This window comes from Schistocerca americana, chromosome 8, assembly GCF_021461395.2.
Source record: "Schistocerca americana isolate TAMUIC-IGC-003095 chromosome 8, iqSchAmer2.1, whole genome shotgun sequence".
Taxonomy (NCBI): Eukaryota; Metazoa; Arthropoda; class Insecta; order Orthoptera; family Acrididae; genus Schistocerca; species Schistocerca americana.
In genome coordinates, this window is record NC_060126.1 from 395,543,026 (window position 1) to 395,564,988 (window position 21,963).

Genomic DNA, 21,963 nt, shown 5'->3' on the forward strand with positions numbered 1-21,963 from the left:
TGTCACATTGTTTGCCATCACTATCAATGGCATTTCCTCCGCAGTCAGGAGCCCTGTCAAATGCTCTTTGTTTGTGGGTGATTTTGCAGTCTTCTACTCTTCCTCTGACCTTACGACAACAAGAAGTCAGCTACGGCTGACCATTAGGAGGCTGGAAACCTGGGCCCAGACAACTGATTTTCGGTTCTCCCCTGAGAAGACTGTGTGTGTCAATTTTAATCGTGCCCATCAGAGTTTTAACCAACCAGAGCTTACAATGGGGGGGGGGGGGGGGGGGGGGGTGGTATTTTACATTTTCAGACACTGTGCACTTTTTGGGTTTATTATTTGACTCGAAATTAACATGGCTCCCACACCTGAAAGACCTAAGAACAAAGGGCTTCCAGCCCAGTTCAGAGTCTGTGTGCACAGGCTGATGAGCCACCACTCCAGATTCGGCGACGTATCCTTTAGGCTTGACAAGCACTGAAAATCTCATCATCATCTCAGTCTTTGGAACTTAGTTCAGTGATCCAACTCCCCTTCGAGTGACTGTTCAGGAATCGGCTCCAAGCGACCCAGTCATTTGGTATACATGCAATGGACTGTCGCATGGACTTGGAGCTCTCGGGCATGAAAATACACACCCAGGGATGGAATGCACTGCCGCCTTGCTGTCTTCAGAGGCCCAAAGTGATTTTAAGCTTGATACAGTACACGAAAACTTGTACTCCAGATCTGGTTTTTACAACTCTGTTTTTGTGTATTTTAAGTATGTACCATAGTTTTATTGTTATTTATACAGACGGAGAATGCTCTCGGTTGTTCTGTGGTTTTACCTGATAGGGTTTTTAAAGTGCATCTTCCAGAACAATTTACAACTTATGATGCGGAGTTATATGGCATTCTGATAGCACTGGAGAGGGTTCACAGACATCACCATATGAGTTTTCTTGTCCGTTCAGGCTCTCTTAGTGCACTGCAAGCACTTCACCAAATGTATCTGGTAGACCTGCTGATTCAGCTCATCCATGACCCCCTTACAGCAGCTCCAATGCCTTGGCAAGGAGGTGATCTTTTGCTGGGTACCTGGGCACATTGGGATACAGGGTAACGACATGGCTGACAAAGCTACCAAGGAAGCATGTTTGGATGGTGCTGTCCATCAATGTCCCATCCCGTTGCACACCATTATCTCATTTTCTGACAGATGCATCATCTGTCAGTGGGAGACTGAATGGTTGCAGGTGTCAGACAGCGAACTTGGCAGACTTCGTGTCAGCCTCGCCTCTGGAAGGAGGTTTTGCCTACCAGACTGCGCATCGGGCATAGCCCTTCCACACATGGCTTCCTCGTCCAGCAGGAGGATCCACCTTTCTGTGAAGTTTGTGGTATGCTGCTTTCAGTTCAGCATATTGTGGTTATTTGTGTCCTGTATACTGATATTAAGGAAGCACTGTCAGGCCTCATCCCTGAACTGGTGGGGAAGGGTGTAGTACATTACAAACTGCTTCGCATGTGGGGACAGCCTTCGTCCCCACCCATGAGATTTCATGTTGACTTTTCATCAGGGCACTGATGAACATGATGTCAAGTGCCCCCTCAACCCGAATAATCAGCATCATCATCATCTTTTAGGACTTCCTTACTTTTGACTAGAAGGGATATTTCATCTGAAAATATTAAACATCTACATCTGTATACATAATCCAATGAAAATAACCAATTTTTGAAAATAAAATGTAGTTGGCTAGATAAAAAATGTACTCAGCAAGTGGCGACAGGAGAAGATATACGAGGGCCGTTCAGAAAGTAACCTCCGGTTGATTTAAAAAAATACACCAAGTTAAATAAAAATATTTTAATATATACATCTTACAACTACATCTTTGCACTATTTTTCTACATAGTCTCCATAGCGATTGAGGCACTTATCGTATCTCTTCACAAGCTTTGAAATTCCTTCTGCATAAAAATCACCCGCTTGTGCCTGGAGCCAGCCTGTGACCGCATCTTTGAGCTCTTCGTCGTCATCAAACCGCTGTGACCCGAGCCATTTCTTCAAATGCATGAAGATGTGATAAGCACTTGGCGCCAGGTCTGGGCTGTAAGGCGGATGGTTGATAACGTCCCACTTGAAGGACTCAAGAAGGGCCGTTGTTCTGCGAGCAGAGTGAGGACGGGCGTTATCGTGCAAAAAAACGATACCGGAAGTCAGCATACCACGGCGTTTGTTCTGTATAGCCCGTCGTAACTTTTTTATTGTTTCACAGTACACGTCTTGATTAATGGTCGTACCACGTTCCATGAATTCAACCAACAACACCCCTTTGGCATCCCAAAACACCGTTGCCATCAGTTTTCTGGCAGAAAAATCTTGCGAGGCTTTTCTTGGTTTGGTAGGCGAATTTGAATGTGCCCACATCTTTGATTGTTCTTTTGTCTCAGGGTTCACGTACTTAATCCAGGTTTCGTCACCGGTCACGATTCTGTTTAACAATGGTTCTCCTTCGTCCTCATAACGTGACAGAAAGTCTAATGCAGAGGCCATTCTTTGAGTTTTGTGGTGGTCGGTAAGAATTTTGGGCACCCATCGTGAACAGAACTTACGGTAACCCAATCTTGCTGTCACTATCTCGTACAAGAGAGTCTTAGAAATCTGTGGAAAACCAGTAGACAACTCCGACATTGAGAAACGTCGATTTTCACGAACTTTTGCATCAACTGTCTGAACGAGTTCGTCAGTCACCAATGATGGTCTACCACTCCTCTCTTCATCATGAACGTTTTCTCGGCCACTTTTAAATAAACGTACCCATTCACGGACAACTCCTTCACTCATAACTCTTGGTCCGTACACGGCACAAAGCTCACGATGAATAGCTGCTGCAGAATATCCTTTGGCTGTAAAAAATATTATGACAGCACGCACTTCACATTTGGCGGGGTTTTCTATTGCAGCACACATTTCAAACTGCCACAGAAACTAAACTAGCGCAGGTACGACGTTCACTCGACCACGGCTTGATGCCGACTGACCTGTTGAGTGCGTGAACGCACAGATGGCGTCACTACTCCCCCCACAACCCGCACTGTGACCATTCGGAGGTTACTTTCTGAACCGCCCTCGTACATACAGCATAAGTAAATGTGCAAACTTTTGGAGCCAGTGGCTTCTTCTTCTGGCAGAAGGGTTGAAGGGAAAGGAAGAGGGATGAAGAAAAAGGACTGATGAGTTTTAGGAAATGAGGAGAGTTTGGAAAAGTTACCTAGAAGCCCAGATGGATGAATGGATGGAAAGGGTTGTATGGGCACACGACGGCGAGGTTGCAGCGCCCGCTCAGTAACTGATTCAGACGAGTGTCAAGAAAAGACTCAGAACAGTAAGATAAAACAGAATGTAAAACACAGGTAACAAGGTTGGAAAAATATGGGCCTACCCACACCGAAGTGTGGGACGAAGCATGCCACCAGCAGTAAAACACGGACAACACAGGAAGAAAGTGGTAGAGGGAGCTAAAACAATATAGTAGATGGAAGTGGCTGGCTGACGCAAGGAAAAAGGGAGGAGCCAGCCACTGTGCAATACACTAAAACCTCCAGCTTAAAAGTTTAGACCAGAGTCCAGACACATCACAAAACTTTAAAACCCTAGACACACACGTCTCATCATTAGCTAAAACACAGGGCAGATGCCCATCAACTTGTGCTTCTGCCCTTGCATCACGGTAAGCCCAGGTCACAGGAGACTTCGTGGATGGGTTGAGAAGGAAAGACTCTTTCCTTCTCAGCCTGTCCAGTAAGTCTCCCCTGACCCATGTTCTGGGCAACTTTCCTGAACTCTCCCCTTTCCAGACCCTCACCAGTCCTTTTTCTTTATCCCTCTTCTTTCCCCTCAACTCTTTTGACAGAAGAAGGTGTCACTGACTCCGAAAACTTGCACATTTATTTAAGTTTCATATATGTTTTTCTCCCACTGCTTTGTGAGTAGACTTTTTATCTATCCAGTTATACATATACTCTGCAAGCTGTCATATGGTGTACAGTGGAGTGTACCTTGTACCACTGTTTGTCGTATCCTTTCTTGTTCCACTCACAAATAGGATGAGGGAAAAATTACTGTCTATGTGCCTCTGTATGAGCCCCAGTTTCTCTTATCTTATCTTATCTTCATGGTCCTTATATAAAATGTATGTTGGCAGCAGTAGTATCGTTCACTGTCAAATGCTAGTTATCTAAATTTTCTCAATAGTGTTTCAGGAAAAGAACTTAGTCTTCCCTCTAGGGATTCTAATTTGAGTTTACGAAACATCCTCATAATATTCATGTGTTGATCGAACCTGCAGTTAACAAAACTAGCAGCATGTCTCTGAATTGCTTCAATGTCGCCCTTTAATCCAACCTGGTGGGGATCGCAAACACTTGAGCATCACTTAAGAATGAGTTGCACTAGTATTCTGTACGTGATCTCCTTTAGGAATACGGAATGTGCTTGTTGCCCTTCATCCATGGTTAACAGTATATCATGTGAGAGTAGGGCAACTGAATTTTGCACAAGTGATGCTTTTTAAATCCATGCTGATATGTGGTTTGGAGCTTTCCTGTCTCAAGGAAATTTGTTATGTATGAACTCAGAATATGTTCAAGAATTCTGCAGCAAATTGATGTTAAAGATATTGATCTGTAATTTTGTTGGCCTGTTCTTTAGCCTTCTTATATGCAGGAGTCACAGCATTACTATCCCTTTCCCTTGGACTTTCATTGCTCTTACAAAAATTGTATCCAACTCCTTTATTGCTTCTTTGACATAGATATTGAACAATAATTGTGACAAGCTCTATCCCTGCCATTAGACCTTATTAATGTTAACTTGTCTTCCCTGGTCTTTCACTTTTAATACTCATGTGTGGCTATTGTAGATTATTCATCTGTCTCTGTACATTAGATCCATTCATCTTAGAACTGCGAACATCTTCGTCCACATCACAGTTTCAAAACTTTCCTTGGGTCCACAGATTGCAGGAATATGTGTTGATTTTCCTTCAATACTAAGTGCAAGGTCAGAGTTGCATCTCTCGTACCTTTGCCATTTCTGAAAACAAACTGATCTTCATCCAGTAAGTCTTCAATATTATTCATATTATTCTGTATATTATTCAAGTCAGCAGTTTACAAGTGTTGCTTGTCAAACTGACCGTCCAGTAGTTTCACATTTACCTGGTTGTGGTATGTGACACTAACACTTTTCTGGAAATGCACAGTCATTCGTCAAAAAAATTCTTCTGGGCTATTGACCACATTGTCCATGTATAAAATTGTCCAGTGTTTTGGCCACTGTTGCAAATGTCCTTCTTAAGGGCCTTGAGCCACTAAGCACAAAGCTCTGAGGAAGGCTGTTATGTATTGACAACTCGGTAAACAGCCCAAAAGAATTTTAGTGACAGTGACAATGGCCACCTGAAACCTACGCTTACAGGTATGTCACCTGTTTAATGGAATTTTGACACCAACTGAAATAAGCACATAGTTCCACTGGTTTTGTAAATAAAGCCACCTTTTCTTGCTACAGCTTTATTTTTGCCTACAATGATACATTTGTTATTTTTTAGATTATCAGTTTACGTTGCATTTTTTATGTAAATAAGTAATTACTTTGTTGTCTGTGATCTGTGTTTCCTCTCATGTGATATGGAGATTACACTACCATTTTATTTCTGAATCATAAGCACAATTTTGTATTCTTAACTTTTTCATATTGTTCACCATGTTTCTCCTTCTTTTTTGTGGTGTACTATTATTCTTTTGCCACTAGATATAACTATTTGTCCAAACACTGTGCTTTTAACAACGTAAAGATTTTTAACTTCATTGTGTATTCCTCATCTTTGGTGTCAACCAATTCAAAAAACTCCAGTCACAACACAGTACCTTTACACACAACCAAGAAAAATATACACACAAATTCTACCCAAGATCAGTGAACCTTACAGACACACAATTAAACAGTAAAGAAAGACAGATGTTGGAGAAATGATTAAAATACAATGTAAATTCAGAAATAGATGAAGATTACATAGAAAATCTAATTATAGAAGCAGAAAGTTTTTTGGCAAGGGAAGATAGGAATGAAAACAATATATTGGACTAACTAGAGAACTAGTAAAAAAAGAAATCCTTAATATAATAACCAGTATAAAAACACAACACCACAAAACAACAAAAAACAGAATCTTAAACACCCAGGAAACTTAGGAGAAAACTTCAAAATGAAAATGTTATCATTTCAAAAGCAGACAAGGGGAACAAAATGGTACTAATAAACAAAGAACAATATATTGAAAAAAAACCCAAGAATTCATTATACCAAATAACATTATGAAATTCAAATCAGTCCCAACAAGCAGATTCCAGACAAAACTAAAAAAACAGTCTGAAAAATACAGAGATCATACTGGATTGTTGTGGTCTTCAGTCCAGAGATGGGTTTGATGCAGGTCTCCATGCTGCTATATCCTGTGCAAGTTTCTTCATCTCAGAGTATCTACTGCAACCGACATCCTTCTGAATCTGCTTAGTGTATTCATCTCTTGCGATTTTTACCCTCCCCACTTCTGTCCAATACTAAATTGGTGATTCCTTAATGCCTCAGAACGTGTCCCACCAATCGATCCCTTCTTTTACTCAGGTTGTCTCACAAATTCCTCTTCTCCCCAGTACTCTCCACTACCTCCTCATTAGTTTGTGATCTACCCATCTAATCTTCAGCATTCTTCTGTAACACCACATTTCAAAAGCTTCTATTCTCTTCTTGTCTAAACTATTTATCATCCATGTTTCACTTTCATACATGGCTACATTCCATACAAATAGTTTCAGAAAAGACTTTGTGACATTAAAATCTATACTCGATGTTAACAAATTTCTCTTCTTCAGAAACGCTTTCCTTGCCATAGCCAGTCTACATTTTATATCCTCCCTACTTCCACCATCTAACAACCCTACCACAACAAAGGTCAAAATTTTATAACGATTGTGGTGTTGCTTTGCTCACGCTGCTAAATACTGCATTTTCGGGCAACAACAGTCATATTATGTGGCAGGTGTCATTAGAGCACAGTTAATAGTCATTTCATGTAAGAATGAAAAAACTAGGCACTCATCTTTTTGTGTTTCCCACGCTGGTCTTGTCGTAAAATCATGGCTCAATCGTTGAAAATCGAGGTGGTTATGATTCCAAGCTAAGATGCAAAGAGGCCTAGGTTTTATTCTGCTATATTCAAAAGTTTTGTAGATGCGCTTCACAGATCATTCTTGAAGATTACACTTTTGCAGGACAATGGTGATGTTAAAAAAGCAATCAGCACTCCGAATTTAAGTTACACTTCCTTTTAATTGCAATATCATGTAAACACAAAGCATCGCTGCACAATACAAAGCATACTTGAAAACCTCTTCCTCACAGTCACTGTTAAAGTTCACATTTTATAAGCTGACTACGTTATGCGTCTTTCCAACATGACGTCCAACACTTGACTTTCTCAAGCTCCGACTCTCTAACAAGTTAACAACTATCTAACTAATAATCGCTTACGCGCCCAAAAATCAGAGTTACAAGTATGTCAAAGGTCATAGTGACAAAAAAAAGAATATACATAAGAATAATATCATTGCAATATAAACATATTGATGTATCACAAATGAAATAAAATCTGAATGTTGTCTCAGAAATATGTCAACTACTTTGCAGAAACCCAGTAGAATATTACTGGTGTCGAGAGGTTCAGGTGAGGTGCCGTAATGGTTGAATAATTCAAGTACCATTACAACCATCACTAGTTATTTTGCTCCCCATATAGCAAAACTCACTCCCTTCTCAACCACTGCTTCCCTTTCACGTCCCTCGACTCTTACAACTGCCATCTGGTTTCTGTACAAATTGTAAATAGCCTTTTGCTCCCTGTATTTTACCACTGCCACCTTCAGAATTTGAAAGAGAGTATTCCAGTCAACATTGTCAAAAGCTTTCTCTAAGTCTACAAATGCTAGAAACTAGGTTTGCCTTTCCTTAATCTGTCTTCTAAGATAAGTCGTAGGGTCAGTATTGCCTTGCGTGTTCCAACATTTCTATGGAATCCAAACTGATCTTCCCCAAGGTTGGCTTCTAGCAGTTTTTCCAATTGTCAGTAAAGAATTCGTGTTAGTATTTTGCACCTGTGACATTAAACTGATAGTTCGATAATTTTCACACCTTTCAACATCCTTTTCTTTGGGATTTGAATTATTATATTCTTCTTGAAGTCGGAGGGTATTTCGCCTGTCTCGTACATCTTGCTCACCAGATGGAAGAGTTTTCTCATGGCTGACTCTCCCAAGGCTATCAGTAGTTCTAATGGAATGTTGTCTACTTCCAGGGCCTTTTTTTGACTTAGGTTTCTCAGTGCTCTGTCAAATTCTTCACACAGTATCATATCTCCCATTTCATCTTCATCCACATCCTCTTCCAGTTCCATAATATTGCCCTCAGCTACATCACTCTTGTATAGCTCCTCTATATACTCTCTTCTTTGCTTAGGACTGGTTATCCATCTGAGCTCTTGATATTTGTAAAGGATCATACTGGATAACATAGAGAAAAGAGAGTTGACACAAATTAATCCCACCCCACCTGTCCTCTGAAGTCAACCAAAGATCCACAAACTGAATCTTCCTGTGAGACCAATACTGGATTTCAGAAAATTCCCCACTTACAAGCTTTCAGGAGACATCTTAAAATTACTGCCTGAAAATTTCAAAGTACAAGTAGACAGAACCATTAAAAACACTACACAGCTAATATAACAAATAAAAGATATAAATATCCCAGGCACAATAACACTCCTCTCATTTGATTTAGAAAGCATGTATTCCAACATACTAGTACCAGAAATGATAGAAATCATAGATAAGCACCTGAAAACTTATAGTTAACTCCATGATGAACAGATTATGGAAATACACGCATTAATAAAGCTCGTAAGAGAACAAAATTATTTCCAGTTCAATAACGAATTTTATTTACAAGAAGATTGATTACCAATGGTGTCCCCAATTTCAGGAGTCTTAGCAAATATTTTTATAAACTACGTTGAACAGACCATTTTCACAAAAATAGTAGCAAAAGAATACAACATATTATATTGGTTCAGGTACATGGATGACATCCTTTGCTTAATAGATGAACCACAAACAAAAATTGAAAAACTACATACTGACATCAGCAAGGTACATAAAAATATAAAATTCATTATTGAAAGAGAACAGAATAACCAAATTAACTTTCTGGATATAAAAATCAAAAAACAATACCACAAGCATATGTTTGAAATTTACCGTAAACCAACAGCAACATAATCATTCCCCAATCCTCGAACTACCCACACTCACAAAAGCAAGCAGCACTTCAACACATGCTCCATAGACCCAACACAGGCCACTCACTAAAGAAAACCACAAAAAAGAACTGGTCGTAATAATGCAGATAGCACAAAACAATGGTTACGATAGTAACATTGTCACAAAGCTAAACAACAAAATTAAAAGTAAAATAAAAGCAGCAGAACCAGACAGAAACATGCAGTACCATAACAACTACATAGAATAATCAGAAAAAGATTAAAGAAAACACTGTATGGTACACAATGCTATACAAATACAAATATAAAATCACCAACATTTTCAAAAGACAGGGAATAAAAATGGCATACACAACAGACAGTTCTTTCCAAAAATACACCCCAAAACTGACAAAAAACAGACACATACCAGAAAGCAGGTATATATCAACTACAGTGTAACACTTGAGAAGGCAGAAACATAAGACAAATAGGTAGAACATTTGATGTACGATACAAAGAACACATCAGAACCTGGAAGTATGGGACAAACCACTTCAAATTTGCAGAGCACCAACTAATGCTGGAAGAAAATTACCACACGCAGTAAAGGAAAGCAGAAAGGAAAACCCTGTTGAATGATCAAGTACACATGCCAAACAATTCATTGTTTACACTAATAGATAAAATAATGGAATAACACTCCCAAAGAGGATGGATATAGTAATAATAATAAAATAATAATAATACCATCCAGTATAACAACAACACCACCCAACACCTTTTCACTCACTTATCCATGAACCCCTCCACATAACACTGAAACCACAAGTAAAATCAGCTGTCACCAAAGCTTTCAACACTCTCTAACAGTTATTACATTCATATTCAACACTCTACAACTCAAACCACCAACACCCCAACACCCCCCCCCCCTCCACACCCCTTTCCACACACACACACACACACACACACACACACACACACACACACATACACACACAGAGGGGGGGAGAGAGAGAGAGAGAGAGAGAGATATCATGAATAGAAGTTGGTTTTGAACATACATATCGGTAGGCTGGCAACATGTAGGTAACAAACCAAAGAGAAGGAAACACACAATAAAGTTAAAAATCTTTACGTAGTTAAAAGCACAGTGTTTGAACAAATAGCTATATCTGCCAGCACACGACTGAATAATAGTACACCACAAAAAAGGAGAAACATGATGAACAGTATGAAAAAGTACAGAATACAGAATTGTGCTTATGTTTTGGAAATAAAATGGTAATGCGACCTTCAGACCAGATGAGAGGAAACACAGATCACAAAAAACTGTAAGTAATTACTTATTTACATAAAAAAATCTGACATGAACTGTTTGATAATCTAAAAATAACAAAACTTTATTGTTATAAATCCCACTGAATATGCCTTAGAGCAAGAAAAAGGTGAAACACATCTGGGAAAAATGAATTAAGTTGCAGGACAAAAAAAGCTGTTTTATTTAAAAAACAAGTATTTCTGTGCTTGCTGCGGAGGATGGCCATGCTAACAAACTTGTTAAGCAGATAGTTCCTCCACTCTCCAAAGGTTTCAATAACACCAAAGGTACACATTGACTGTTGCCAGCTTCTCCATAATATAGACCATCAGTCTACTCCTGCTACGTGTCTGCTTTTTCTTCTGCAATTAAGAAAGGTTTCCCATCTACACTTCATAATGAACACATTTACATTTTACTTCTTTGACTTTAAGCTTCCTGTAGGTGAAGCTAAGTTTTCCTACCATCATTTCTTTCTCAACGTATTTTACATGTTTCTATCATCCATTTTGATTTAGCTAGTTCATACTTCCTGTTCATTTCATTCCTAAGCAGCATTTATTGCCAGATTATTATGTCATTCTGAGCACTCTAGATTTTTCTTCTTTCATCTGTAAGCTCAAGTCTTTCCTGAGTTATTCACAGCATCGCCCCCCACCCCCACTTTATTTTTTCCCTCTTCTTTTGCTATGCCCATGGTGTCCTGTCTTGCCTTAATTATTTTGTTTTGTATTATATTCCACTTGGCTTATACTGATTTATTCTGGGTCATTTACTTAGACCATTCATCGTTGCATTCGAGAATTTGCACTATACTTCAATCTGCATCAAATTTTCAGTACTCCACTTCATTGTGTACTCATTTTTAATCATCCCCCTGAAATTCAGCCTCTTCACCATCACTGTGGATTTGTGATGTCCACTCTTGAGCATGCTTTTCAGCCCATAATTTGATTTCTAGATCTTTTTGTAATCATGATATTGTCTAGTTGATATCTTCCTGCACTTTCTTGTCTTTCTCATGTATACATTTTCCCTTTCCCTCGTGATTTTGGAAGAGACTATTTGCTACAACCTTTTGAAACCTATTATGTAAATTGAAGGTGAATAGGGAAGAACTAATATCAGCTGCATTGGGAGTTTATGGAATCAGCGGCAACAAGTGAAAATGTCTGCCAGACTGGGACCCAAACCCAGGACCTACCGCTTACAAGGCAGTTGTGTTAATCATTGTGCCGTCCAGACACAGTGTTCATCTCAAATGCACAGACAATTTTGGCACACTCCCCATTTAACTCATATTCCCATCTAGGAATACCTGTCCGAAGTCTCATTGCATGTCGTCCATGTTCGCAAATTTTAGATTCCCGCTGGAGGTTGAGCATAAATATGCAGCCACACTGAAGGTTGTGGATTCATTGTCCATCAAGGCAAATCAATTGTATGAATGAATGCTTGGTGTCTGTTCTTTCAGACATGTCCCAAAGAACAGACACCATGGGAAATCAGTTCTGAAACCTATTGCAGAGGTCTATAAGTCTCACTTCCTCTTCTTTCATTTTCAACTCATATTCTCCAGTAATTGCCCCTTCCATTCTTACACATTCTATAGCAGTCCTGTCACATAGAATTATCAAATATTCATTGCCAATCATGTTGTTCATCAGTTTCTACATTTCCTAATATATTCTCTCTATTTCCTCAGTGTCAGCTTGTGAAGTGGGCATGTAAACCTCTACAAATGTGGTTGCTGTCAACTTTGATTCAGCCCTCATAAAAATCATTCATACTTTGGGTTGCTCATCTTTATAGCTACACTTATATTCATAAGAATATCAACACCCATTACACTATTTACTAATGCTGCTATTATTACTTTTTACTCATCCAACCAGATTCCCATTTCACCTCACTGATCCCTAGAACCACTTTCCTTATGACATTGAAGTGTCTAACATTCTGCACAGCCTCACCTGAAGATCCAAACATGTGACTAGTATACCTCCAGAGCTTATACACTCCTGGAAATTGAAATAAGAACACCGTGAATTCATTGTCCCAGGAAGGGGAAACTTTATTGACACATTCCTGGGGTCAGATACATCACATGATCACACTGACAGAACCACAGGCACATAGACACAGGCAACAGAGCATGCACAATGTCGGCACTAGTACAGAGTATATCCACCTTTCGCAGCAATGCAGGCTGCTATTCTCCCATGGAGACGATCGTAGAGATGCTGGATGTAGTCCTGTGGAACGGCTTGCCATGCCATTTCCACCTGGCGCCTCAGTTGGACCAGCGTTCGTGCTGGACGTGCAGACTGCGTGAGACGACGCTTCATCCAGTCCCAAACATGCTCAATGGGGGACAGATCCGGAGATCTTGCTGGCCAGGGTAGTTGACTTACACCTTCTAGAGCACGTTGGGTGGCACGGGATACATGCGGACGTGCATTGTCCTGTTGGAACAGCAAGTTCCCTTGCCGGTCTAGGAATGGTAGAACGATGGGTTCGATGACGGTTTGGATGTACCGTGCACTATTCAGTGTCCCCTCGACGATCACCAGTGGTGTACGGCCAGTGTAGGAGATCGCTCCCCACACCATGATGCCGGGTGTTGGCCCTGTGTGCCTCGGTCGTATGCAGTCCTGATTGTGGCGCTCACCTGCACAGCGCCAAACACGCATACGACCATCATTGGCACCAAGGCAGAAGCGACTCTCATTGCTGAAGACGACACGTCTCCATTCGTCCCTCCATTCACGCCTGTCGCGACACCACTGGAGGCGGGCTGCACGATGTTGGGGCATGAGCGGAAGACGGCCTAACGGTGTGCGGGACCGTAGCCCAGCTTCATGGAGACGGTTGCGAATGGTCCTCGCCGATACCCCAGGAGCAACAGTGTCCCTAATTTGCTGGGAAGTGGCGGTGCGGTCCCCTACGGCACTGCGTAGGATCCTACGGTCTTGGCGTGCATCCGTGCGTCGCTGCGGTCCGGTCCCAGGTCGACGGGCATGTGCACCTTCCGCCGACCACTGGCGACAACATCGATATACTGTGGAGACCTCACGCCCCACGTGTTGAGCAATTCGGCGGTACGTCCACCCGGCCTCCCGCATGCCCACTATACGCCCTCGCTCAAAGTCCGTCAACTGCACATACGGTTCACGCCCACGCTGTCGCGGCATGCTACCAGTGTTAAAGACTGCGATGGAGCTCCGTATGCCACGGCAAACTGGCTGACACTGACGGCGGCGGTGCACAATTGCTGCGCAGCTAGCGCCATTCGACGGCCAACACCGCGGTTCCTGGTGTGTCCGCTGTGCCGTGCGTGTGATCATTGCTTGTATAGCCCTCTCGCAGTGTCCGGAGCAAGTATGGTGGGTCTGACACACCGGTGTCAATGTGTTCTTTTTTCCATTTCCAGGAGTGTATTTAATTTAAAATGTGAAAGGAATAATAACCAAGAGATTATTGTACAAGACTGCATGTTCTGTGGATACACTTTTTAGTTTTTAATGCAGCAGTTTCCATTGACTTGTTTCACCTGTTTGGATTGTTTCCTACCCCAAAGGCAAAAGAGTGGCCTGAGCCTTTGCCCTCTTTGTGGAAGTCATATGTAGAATGAGTGACTCTATATACCGGAAGCCTTCAGTCACCATAATTGACATTTTTATTCATAATCTTAGTAGTGTATGGAATCAGACCTGGGACATTGCACTTTTGGATTGGCAATAAAAGACACAAACCCCTAGATCATGTCCAGTACGTCTCTCCTAGTGCACCATTTAAAATTAAGTTTACTTTCAGATTACATGTTAGCTTCTTTCTACTTGAAGAAAACACGATGCCAAACAAATATTTGATTATGCAGTGATATCTGAAATCGCAAGAAATAATTAATTTTTATTAATTATGGTACTCACCTCCAAGTTCAGGCAATGTGCTAAATTGACTGCTACAGATTGAAGTATTCCAGTTAGTTAAAATGTGATTTTTATCAAGAGAATACAGAACTGTGAAGACAGGACATCCCACAATGGGAAAATGAAGATTAGATAATGCATCAGTGTAAAACGTTTAAAAATCATTTCCTGCCCTGAATACGCAAATTGTGATTTTGATATAGTGTGACGTGTTGCATATACCACTTTATAATAGCCTCATCTCTCAGTGCTAAATTATTTTCAACACAACATTTTATTTACATTTGTTTCTTCTTTTTCAGGTGCTTCCTTGGTAATAATTACTCTACACGCAGCTTGTTACAATATTGATGCTGTGTTGAGTCAGGATGAGAGCAGATTTGACCTTGTAATGGAAGAGGTCTGATCAAATATGTAGCACAGTATGTTCATACACACTGTTTATGTACATTGAACATAATATAATTTATGGATACTATTTCTGGTTACAGAAAAATGTAATATTTTTTGAGCATCTGATTTTATTTTATATATACATTTCAGTGTCAATACAAAGAATTTTCTACTAATATCGTAACAGGATTTCCAGAGTTATATTGATATAGGAGGAGGATGTGTATTCATATAGAATTGGACCGTAAAAAAACATGTTATGCAGATGCTAATTCTGACAGCAGTGGATGAATAGCTTATGCAAAGCAGTGCACAGTGATCATCACATCTTCATGGACTATCTAGATCTAGCTAGATAGATATATCACTCACATCTCAAAAATAGGGTTGGAGATGGGGGAGAAGAAGTAGTATAGGGAATTCTGCAGAACTGCAAATTTGTGACAATGATAATGTGACAGTGAGTCAGTCTTAATTTTCCAGTGCTGCACACTGCTCAAAGAAAGATCTTTGCATTACCATAGAAATCTGATTTTATGTTGGAATAAATCTTTACCAATAGTGACATATTATTCTCAAACAAGCCCTGAGAATAGAAAAAATAGTATTGGAACTAATTAGAAAATTTGATTCAATAGATAAAAAAATATAAAGGTTGTACATTTAACTTGATTTCTCGTGCATACAAACTTCACTCAGAATAACAAAATATAATAAAATAACTATCATACTGTGATTATCAAAGGTTTAAAAAGTTAGAAAAACATGAGAAGAGCTCCTGATTTGTGTTTATTACAATGAATGTCATAATACCTGTTCTGAAACATGAGATGGATTTTTGTAGGGTGACAACAAAAGAAATATGATCACAGAATGAGCAGAACAGATAATCTCCCACTATATCTGGTTAATAAATGCAAAATATGAATTTTAGGGAACGTGGAATAATGAACTGTGTGTTCAAACAGTGGAAAGTCCAGGAAGAAATAAAAACAGTTTGGAAAGGATAGAGTGATACTCACTACATAGAAGATGTGTTGAGTTGCAGACAGACACAAAGAAAAAGACTGTAGACAGGCACAAAGAAAATGAACGCTAGAAATATTTAGTTTTTGGACAACGTCCTCCTTCAGAAGTAGAAACACACACATTCACACAAAAACTCACATACACCCAGAGATAGTGGCTCTGTGTGTGTGTGTGTGTGTGTGTGTGTGTGTGTGTTTTTGCTGTATAAGTGGGTTGAGTCTTTGACCAAAAGCTGAAATATTTCTAGCTTTCTTTTTCATTGACTCACTTCTTCCGCTATGTGTGAGTAACAATATATTTTTTCCATATTGTTGAACTGTGTATTCAGATTTTATGGATGACAGATAAAATGTTCGATTAAAGAAAAGAAATTACTGAATGCAACTAAAATGAACAGTATTATACTACAAGACATTGTAGTTCCACAAATAAGAAAATTTTCTATAGAGGCCACTGATTGTGGTCCCAGAAGATCACCTTGTGTGGTAAACATATTGAAATATAAGTTATTCAAAATGTTGTGCTGCAGTGGAATACTGAAGAAATTATTTTAATTTGTAAAAAGAAATAAAAGGGGAGATGGAAGAAACTGTATTGAACATTCAGGCTGCATAAAGAACATACGAGGTTGACTAGCTGAGGCACGCAGTAATTGTGAATCTTATACTAGAGCATTGAGCAAGGAAGATAAGCATAGCAATGCGGAGGAGATTAATTCATGGTAATGAGATCAGCAAAGATAAGTCATGATGAATGCAGTAAAATAAAACAATCAATCAGTGAGAGTGGAAGAATAGAGGACTGCACAGTATTTTATTAACAATAATAAACATAATCATGCAGACGAGACACATGTGCATATTATTGTGAATGATGTACACATTTCAGTGTTAGAACTGAACATTAAAGGCATTAAGAAAACAATAGTATGAGGTTGATATGGCTGGGCTTGCTGTAGCAACACTAAAACATACAATTTTGTAGGAAGTGGTAGTCAGTCTTCTTGTGAAATATCATTATTTTCACATCATTTTCAATGCCATTTTATGGCAGTAATGGGGAACACAAAATGGAAATATTAAAATCTGTTTTCTATTCTTGCACCATATCATACAAAGATAGCAAAAAATTCAAATGTGCACAGTGGCTTGCATATCAAATCAACAGATAAATATTGTGAAGGTGAATGAATAAAATATATAAACTTTAAAAAGCTATACATTACTATTTTACATTTTCATAAGTCAATACTTTTGGAAATTCATTTTCTCTGTGATGTGATATAAATTGTCATGTGTCCAGAAATTTTATTTCAGAATTCTATTTTCCTTTTAAGAAGTCCATGCTATTATTAAAATAAGTTTATCAAGCTTTTTTAACATGTGTTTCTGATAATCATGATTGATGAAACATTGGTTTATGTGAAACTCCTAAAATCACTCAACTAAAAACTTGGATAGACAGTCAATACCTGTGATATTGTTGAAATTGGTTTAATAAAATCCTAACCCAGTCATACCTCCTGCAGTTCTCTGTATAAATTTATATTAGTTAATGAAGATGAGATTAGACATACAATGACATATCATGTGGCCAGTCATTTCCCTCAGAATCCTAAAGCTATTTACAAAATCTCAAATGTGAAAAGACAAATACATTTTTTTTTTACCTGTGCTAATTTATTTTATAAATCGGAGTGCGTAAAATGTAAATAGGTTGCCCAAATACAATTCAAACCATGTCTATTTATGAAGATTTTGTATATAAATTTTATTTGTGTGCTGTGTATTCTTTCATATAAATATTTTAAAATAAAGTACCATACTAACTTCCTGTGTCAGTTGTTGCCTCTGGACTTCCTTATCTTTCTTTACTTTTCAATGAGTGTTACCAAATTACTTCAGGTTCTTGCACACTATTCCTGTTGTGCTTGCTTCTCCTACTGTGTTTTTCTCACTCTTCTTCATGCCTTGCATTGATTCTTTTATGCTGATGTATATGTTGCCTCATTTTATAGGCTAACTTTCATGATAAGTATTGAATGAGGATGTAAAATGTACACTAATGACTATCAATGCTACTATACTTGTGTTATTCTGCAGCGTATGCTTTTGAATAACATAATAAGATAAAGTTGTCACCAACCTGAAGGTTGGCTTGAATATTGCGCTGTTTTATTAGACCTAGTCCTATTGGCGGTGGCATGACCTCGCTTTTCTCTGACCTTTGAAATTACTTACCTAGCCATTTTCAGGGCAGCCTACAGTTTAACATACTCTTGGAACCTTGCACAACATACATACATATGTACATGCCATAAGAATGAAGGCTTACTTCAGAATTTCCTTACAGTCTAATTCAGAAGAATTATTTTATTTTCAGTTTATTTTCAATTTCTGGATTTTCAGATGCCCTCCATTTGTTTGGGGGCCACCTGTTCGAAGATCTATTCGCCAAAAATATGCTGCATCCCAAAAAAGTTCGGTGCGCAAACTGTAAATTTTTTAAGTTTTTTTCCAGCCACACAACCAAGCAGTAGAGGCGACTGTCACAGATGTGCTAATCAAGTAAGTAACTGGGCAGTTTTGTTGAGATTATATCAAGACACTCTGGACAGGCAGCTATTTTTACAAGGTCCTTTACAAATTTATGGTGATAGTTACACAAATCAACAAACAACTGTATCCTCTGGGTTGTGTGTGGTATTGGAAAATTTTAAATTGTATCTGTAAGACAAATATCAGTCTGTGCATCATATTCACTACCAAAGTGTCCCAGATAGGTAGCTTGAGTTTGAGCAAAGTGGCACCTATCCGTGTTCAGCATCAAACATTCTGACCATAATCTGTTAAATACATCCTCCAACTATCTCACATACTCCAATATATCCTTTTGTGTAATCTATTATGTCATCCAAATGCACGATACAGTTCTATGCTTTAACCCTCTTAAAATTCCATCCAGTAACTGCTGAAAGGTGTCGGATGCATTTTTTTAAACCAAATGGGATCTGTTTATACTGATAATGTCTGCATGGTGCTGTAAATGCTGTCTTTGGTCTATCCTCAAATGCTACTTCTAACTGATAATAGTCACTTTTGAATTCCACTATAATAAAATAATGACACTGACCCAAATTATCCAAAGGTTTCTGTAATATTAAGGACTGGATTAGCTTCTGCAACAGTCTGTGCAGTCAGAAACCTACAATCACAGTAAAACCTATATTTTCTCATTCCATCCAAAAATTTCTTAGGGACAATACAGGGTGACTCAAAAAGAATACCACAACTTTAAAAATGTGTATTTAATGAAAGAAACATAATATAACCTTCTGTTATACATCATTACAAAGAGTATTTAAAAAGGTTTTTTTTTTTTTTCACTCAAAAACAAGTTCAGAGATGTTCAATATGGCCCCCTCCAGACACACGAGCAATAGCAACCCGATACTCCAACTCGTTCCACACTCTCTGTAGCATATCAGGCGTAACAGTTTGCATAGCTGCTGTTATTTCTCGTTTCAAATCATCAATGGTGGCTGGGAGAGGTGGCCGAAACACCATATCCTTAACATACCCCCATAAGAAAAAATCGCAGGGGGTAAGATCAGGGCTTCTTGAAGGCCAGTGATGAAGTGCTCTGTCACGGGCTGCCTGGCGGCCGATCCATCACCTTGGATAGTTGACGTTCAGGTAGTTACAGACAGATAAGTGCCAATGTGGTGGCACTCCATCCTGCTGAAATATGAATTGTTGTGCTTCTTGTTCGAGCTGAGGGAACAGCCAATTCTCTAACATCTCCAGATACTGTAGTCCAGTTACAGTAGCACCTTCGAAGAAAAAGGGACCAAAAATTTTATTGGCTGAAATGGCGAACAAATGTACAACTAAATGAAACTTTATAGCTCCCTTAATTCGCCGACAGATAGTGCTTAGCTCTGCCTTTTGTCGTTGCAGAGTTTTAAATTCCTAAAGTTGTGGTATTCTTTTTGAATCACCCTGTAATTTTATTTGTGCTCCAGGGACTGTCACTAGGTTCTGTGATCCCATCTCATAGTAGTTGTTCAGTGAACTCCTGTATTAACAGCTGTAAATGTCTCAGTACATGATACATTTTTCTATAAATCATTGTACTATCCCCTGTTGGTATAAAGTGCTGAGTTACCGGAGTTGCTGCTAACCACGCATCTATACAAAACAAGTTGCTATTTCTTCCATAGCTGTGTGATCACTCCACGTTCTCGCTGCATCGAAAGTTTGCTTATGGTTTATATCCAGACTCAACCTATCGAATTCTTCTTCCTTTAATACTTCTTTAGTGGCTGGAATTATACCTTTTGGTGGACCAATGCCACCTCTGCCAAAATTATCTACACTAACTGGAACCATATATTCCCCATCAACATTACTCTTGTGCACTAAGCTTCTATGCACAGAACTGTGTGAACCATCTAATACTTCACTGCTTGAGAGTGATTCAACCACATACAAAGCCCCACAAGGCAGATCAGTACCCACTGAAATCCACACTACTTTCCCCATTTCTTTTGGTCAATCTTTAACAAACTTGTCTGCAGTTTAGTTGGCATCACCTTCATGACAGATGAGCCTTGCGCTATGGCCTCATTTGCATCTGTATCACGAAGTGAAACAAAGTTTCACTAAGTTCAATCATACGTCACCAAAGATAAATCCTAGCATGATGTTTGTAAAGAAAATCTAGCCTGAAAATCACTGACTATCCTTCACACACACATATGGTAAAACTTCCATTTGTTCCATAAACTTAGTTGTCCCAAGAGTAAACTCAAGTATCATCATACCAAACAACTCCACACCATTATTGCCAACACCATGTAACTTCTAACGTGATGGCCTAAGTATGCTTCTGCTCAGCAGGTCCAGACACATAACAGACATTGCACCCTGGTGTCTACAAGAAACCTCTTTGTACACCACTCACTAAGTAGCATTCTGTGTGTGCTCTATCCTGTGCAGTGTTATGATCTGTTGGGGTTGCTTTCCAATAGTCAAAGATTCCGATTTGAATTTGACGGATGCATAACCAAAGGTGCTTCCCACATTCCCTCTTGACAATTTCCTGCTCAGTGGCCCACATCCACACACGAGTAACACACTGGTTGCCCACAGTTCCTACATGTGGCCCTTATGAGCACACCTATAACCTTTGACATCCAAAGCTTTAGGGCAAAATGTATCGCCTCCAATTGTGCTGCAATTCTAAGAGCTACTGTTAAATCTTTAGGATTCTCAATGCAAAGTCTTTGTGACATTTCTGTGAGCATTAGATTTTTCATCTACATCTACATTTATACTTCGCAAGCCACCCAACGGTGTGTGGCGGAGGGCACTTTACGTGCCACTGTCATTACCTTCCTTTCCTGTTCCAGTTGCGTATGGTTCGCGGGAAGAACGACTGTCTGAAAGCCTCCGTGCGCGCTCGAATCTCTCTAATTTTACATTCGTGATCTCCTCGGGAGGTATAAGTAGGGGGAAGCAATATATTCGATACCTCATCCAGAAACGCACCCTCTCGAAACCTGGCGAGCAAGCTACACCGCGATGCAGAGCGCCTCTCTTGCAGAGTCTGCCACTTGAGTTTATTAAACATCTCCGTAACGCTATCACGGTTACCAAATAACCCAGTGACGAAACGCGCCGCTCTTCTTTGGATCTTCTCTATCTCCTCCGTCAACCCGACCTGGTACGGATCCCACACTGATGAGCAACACTCAAGTATAGGTCGAACGAGTGTTTTGTAAGCCACCTCCTTTGTTGATGGACTACATTTTCTAAGCACTCTCCCAATGAATCTCAACCTGGTACCCGCCTTACCAACAATTAATTTTATATGATCATTCCACTTCAAATCGTTCCGCACGCATACTCCCAGATATTTTACAGAAGTAACT

The 21,963-nt window shown here is 39.5% G+C and overlaps 1 protein-coding gene across 2 annotated transcripts in view; it reads left to right on the forward strand.

The window, feature by feature from the left end:
- LOC124544596 (prenylated Rab acceptor protein 1) overlaps positions 1 to 17,861 on the forward strand; it is a 53,038-nt gene extending 35,177 nt beyond the window's left edge. For both annotated transcript variants that reach the window (XM_047123188.1, XM_047123189.1), the window contains exon 4: positions 14,909 to 17,861. In XM_047123188.1, coding sequence (XP_046979144.1) covers positions 14,909 to 15,012 — 104 coding nt within the window. In that variant the 3' untranslated portion in view covers positions 15,013 to 17,861. The remainder of the gene's footprint in view (positions 1 to 14,908) is intronic.
- The last annotated feature ends 4,102 nt before the right edge of the window (positions 17,862 to 21,963 follow it).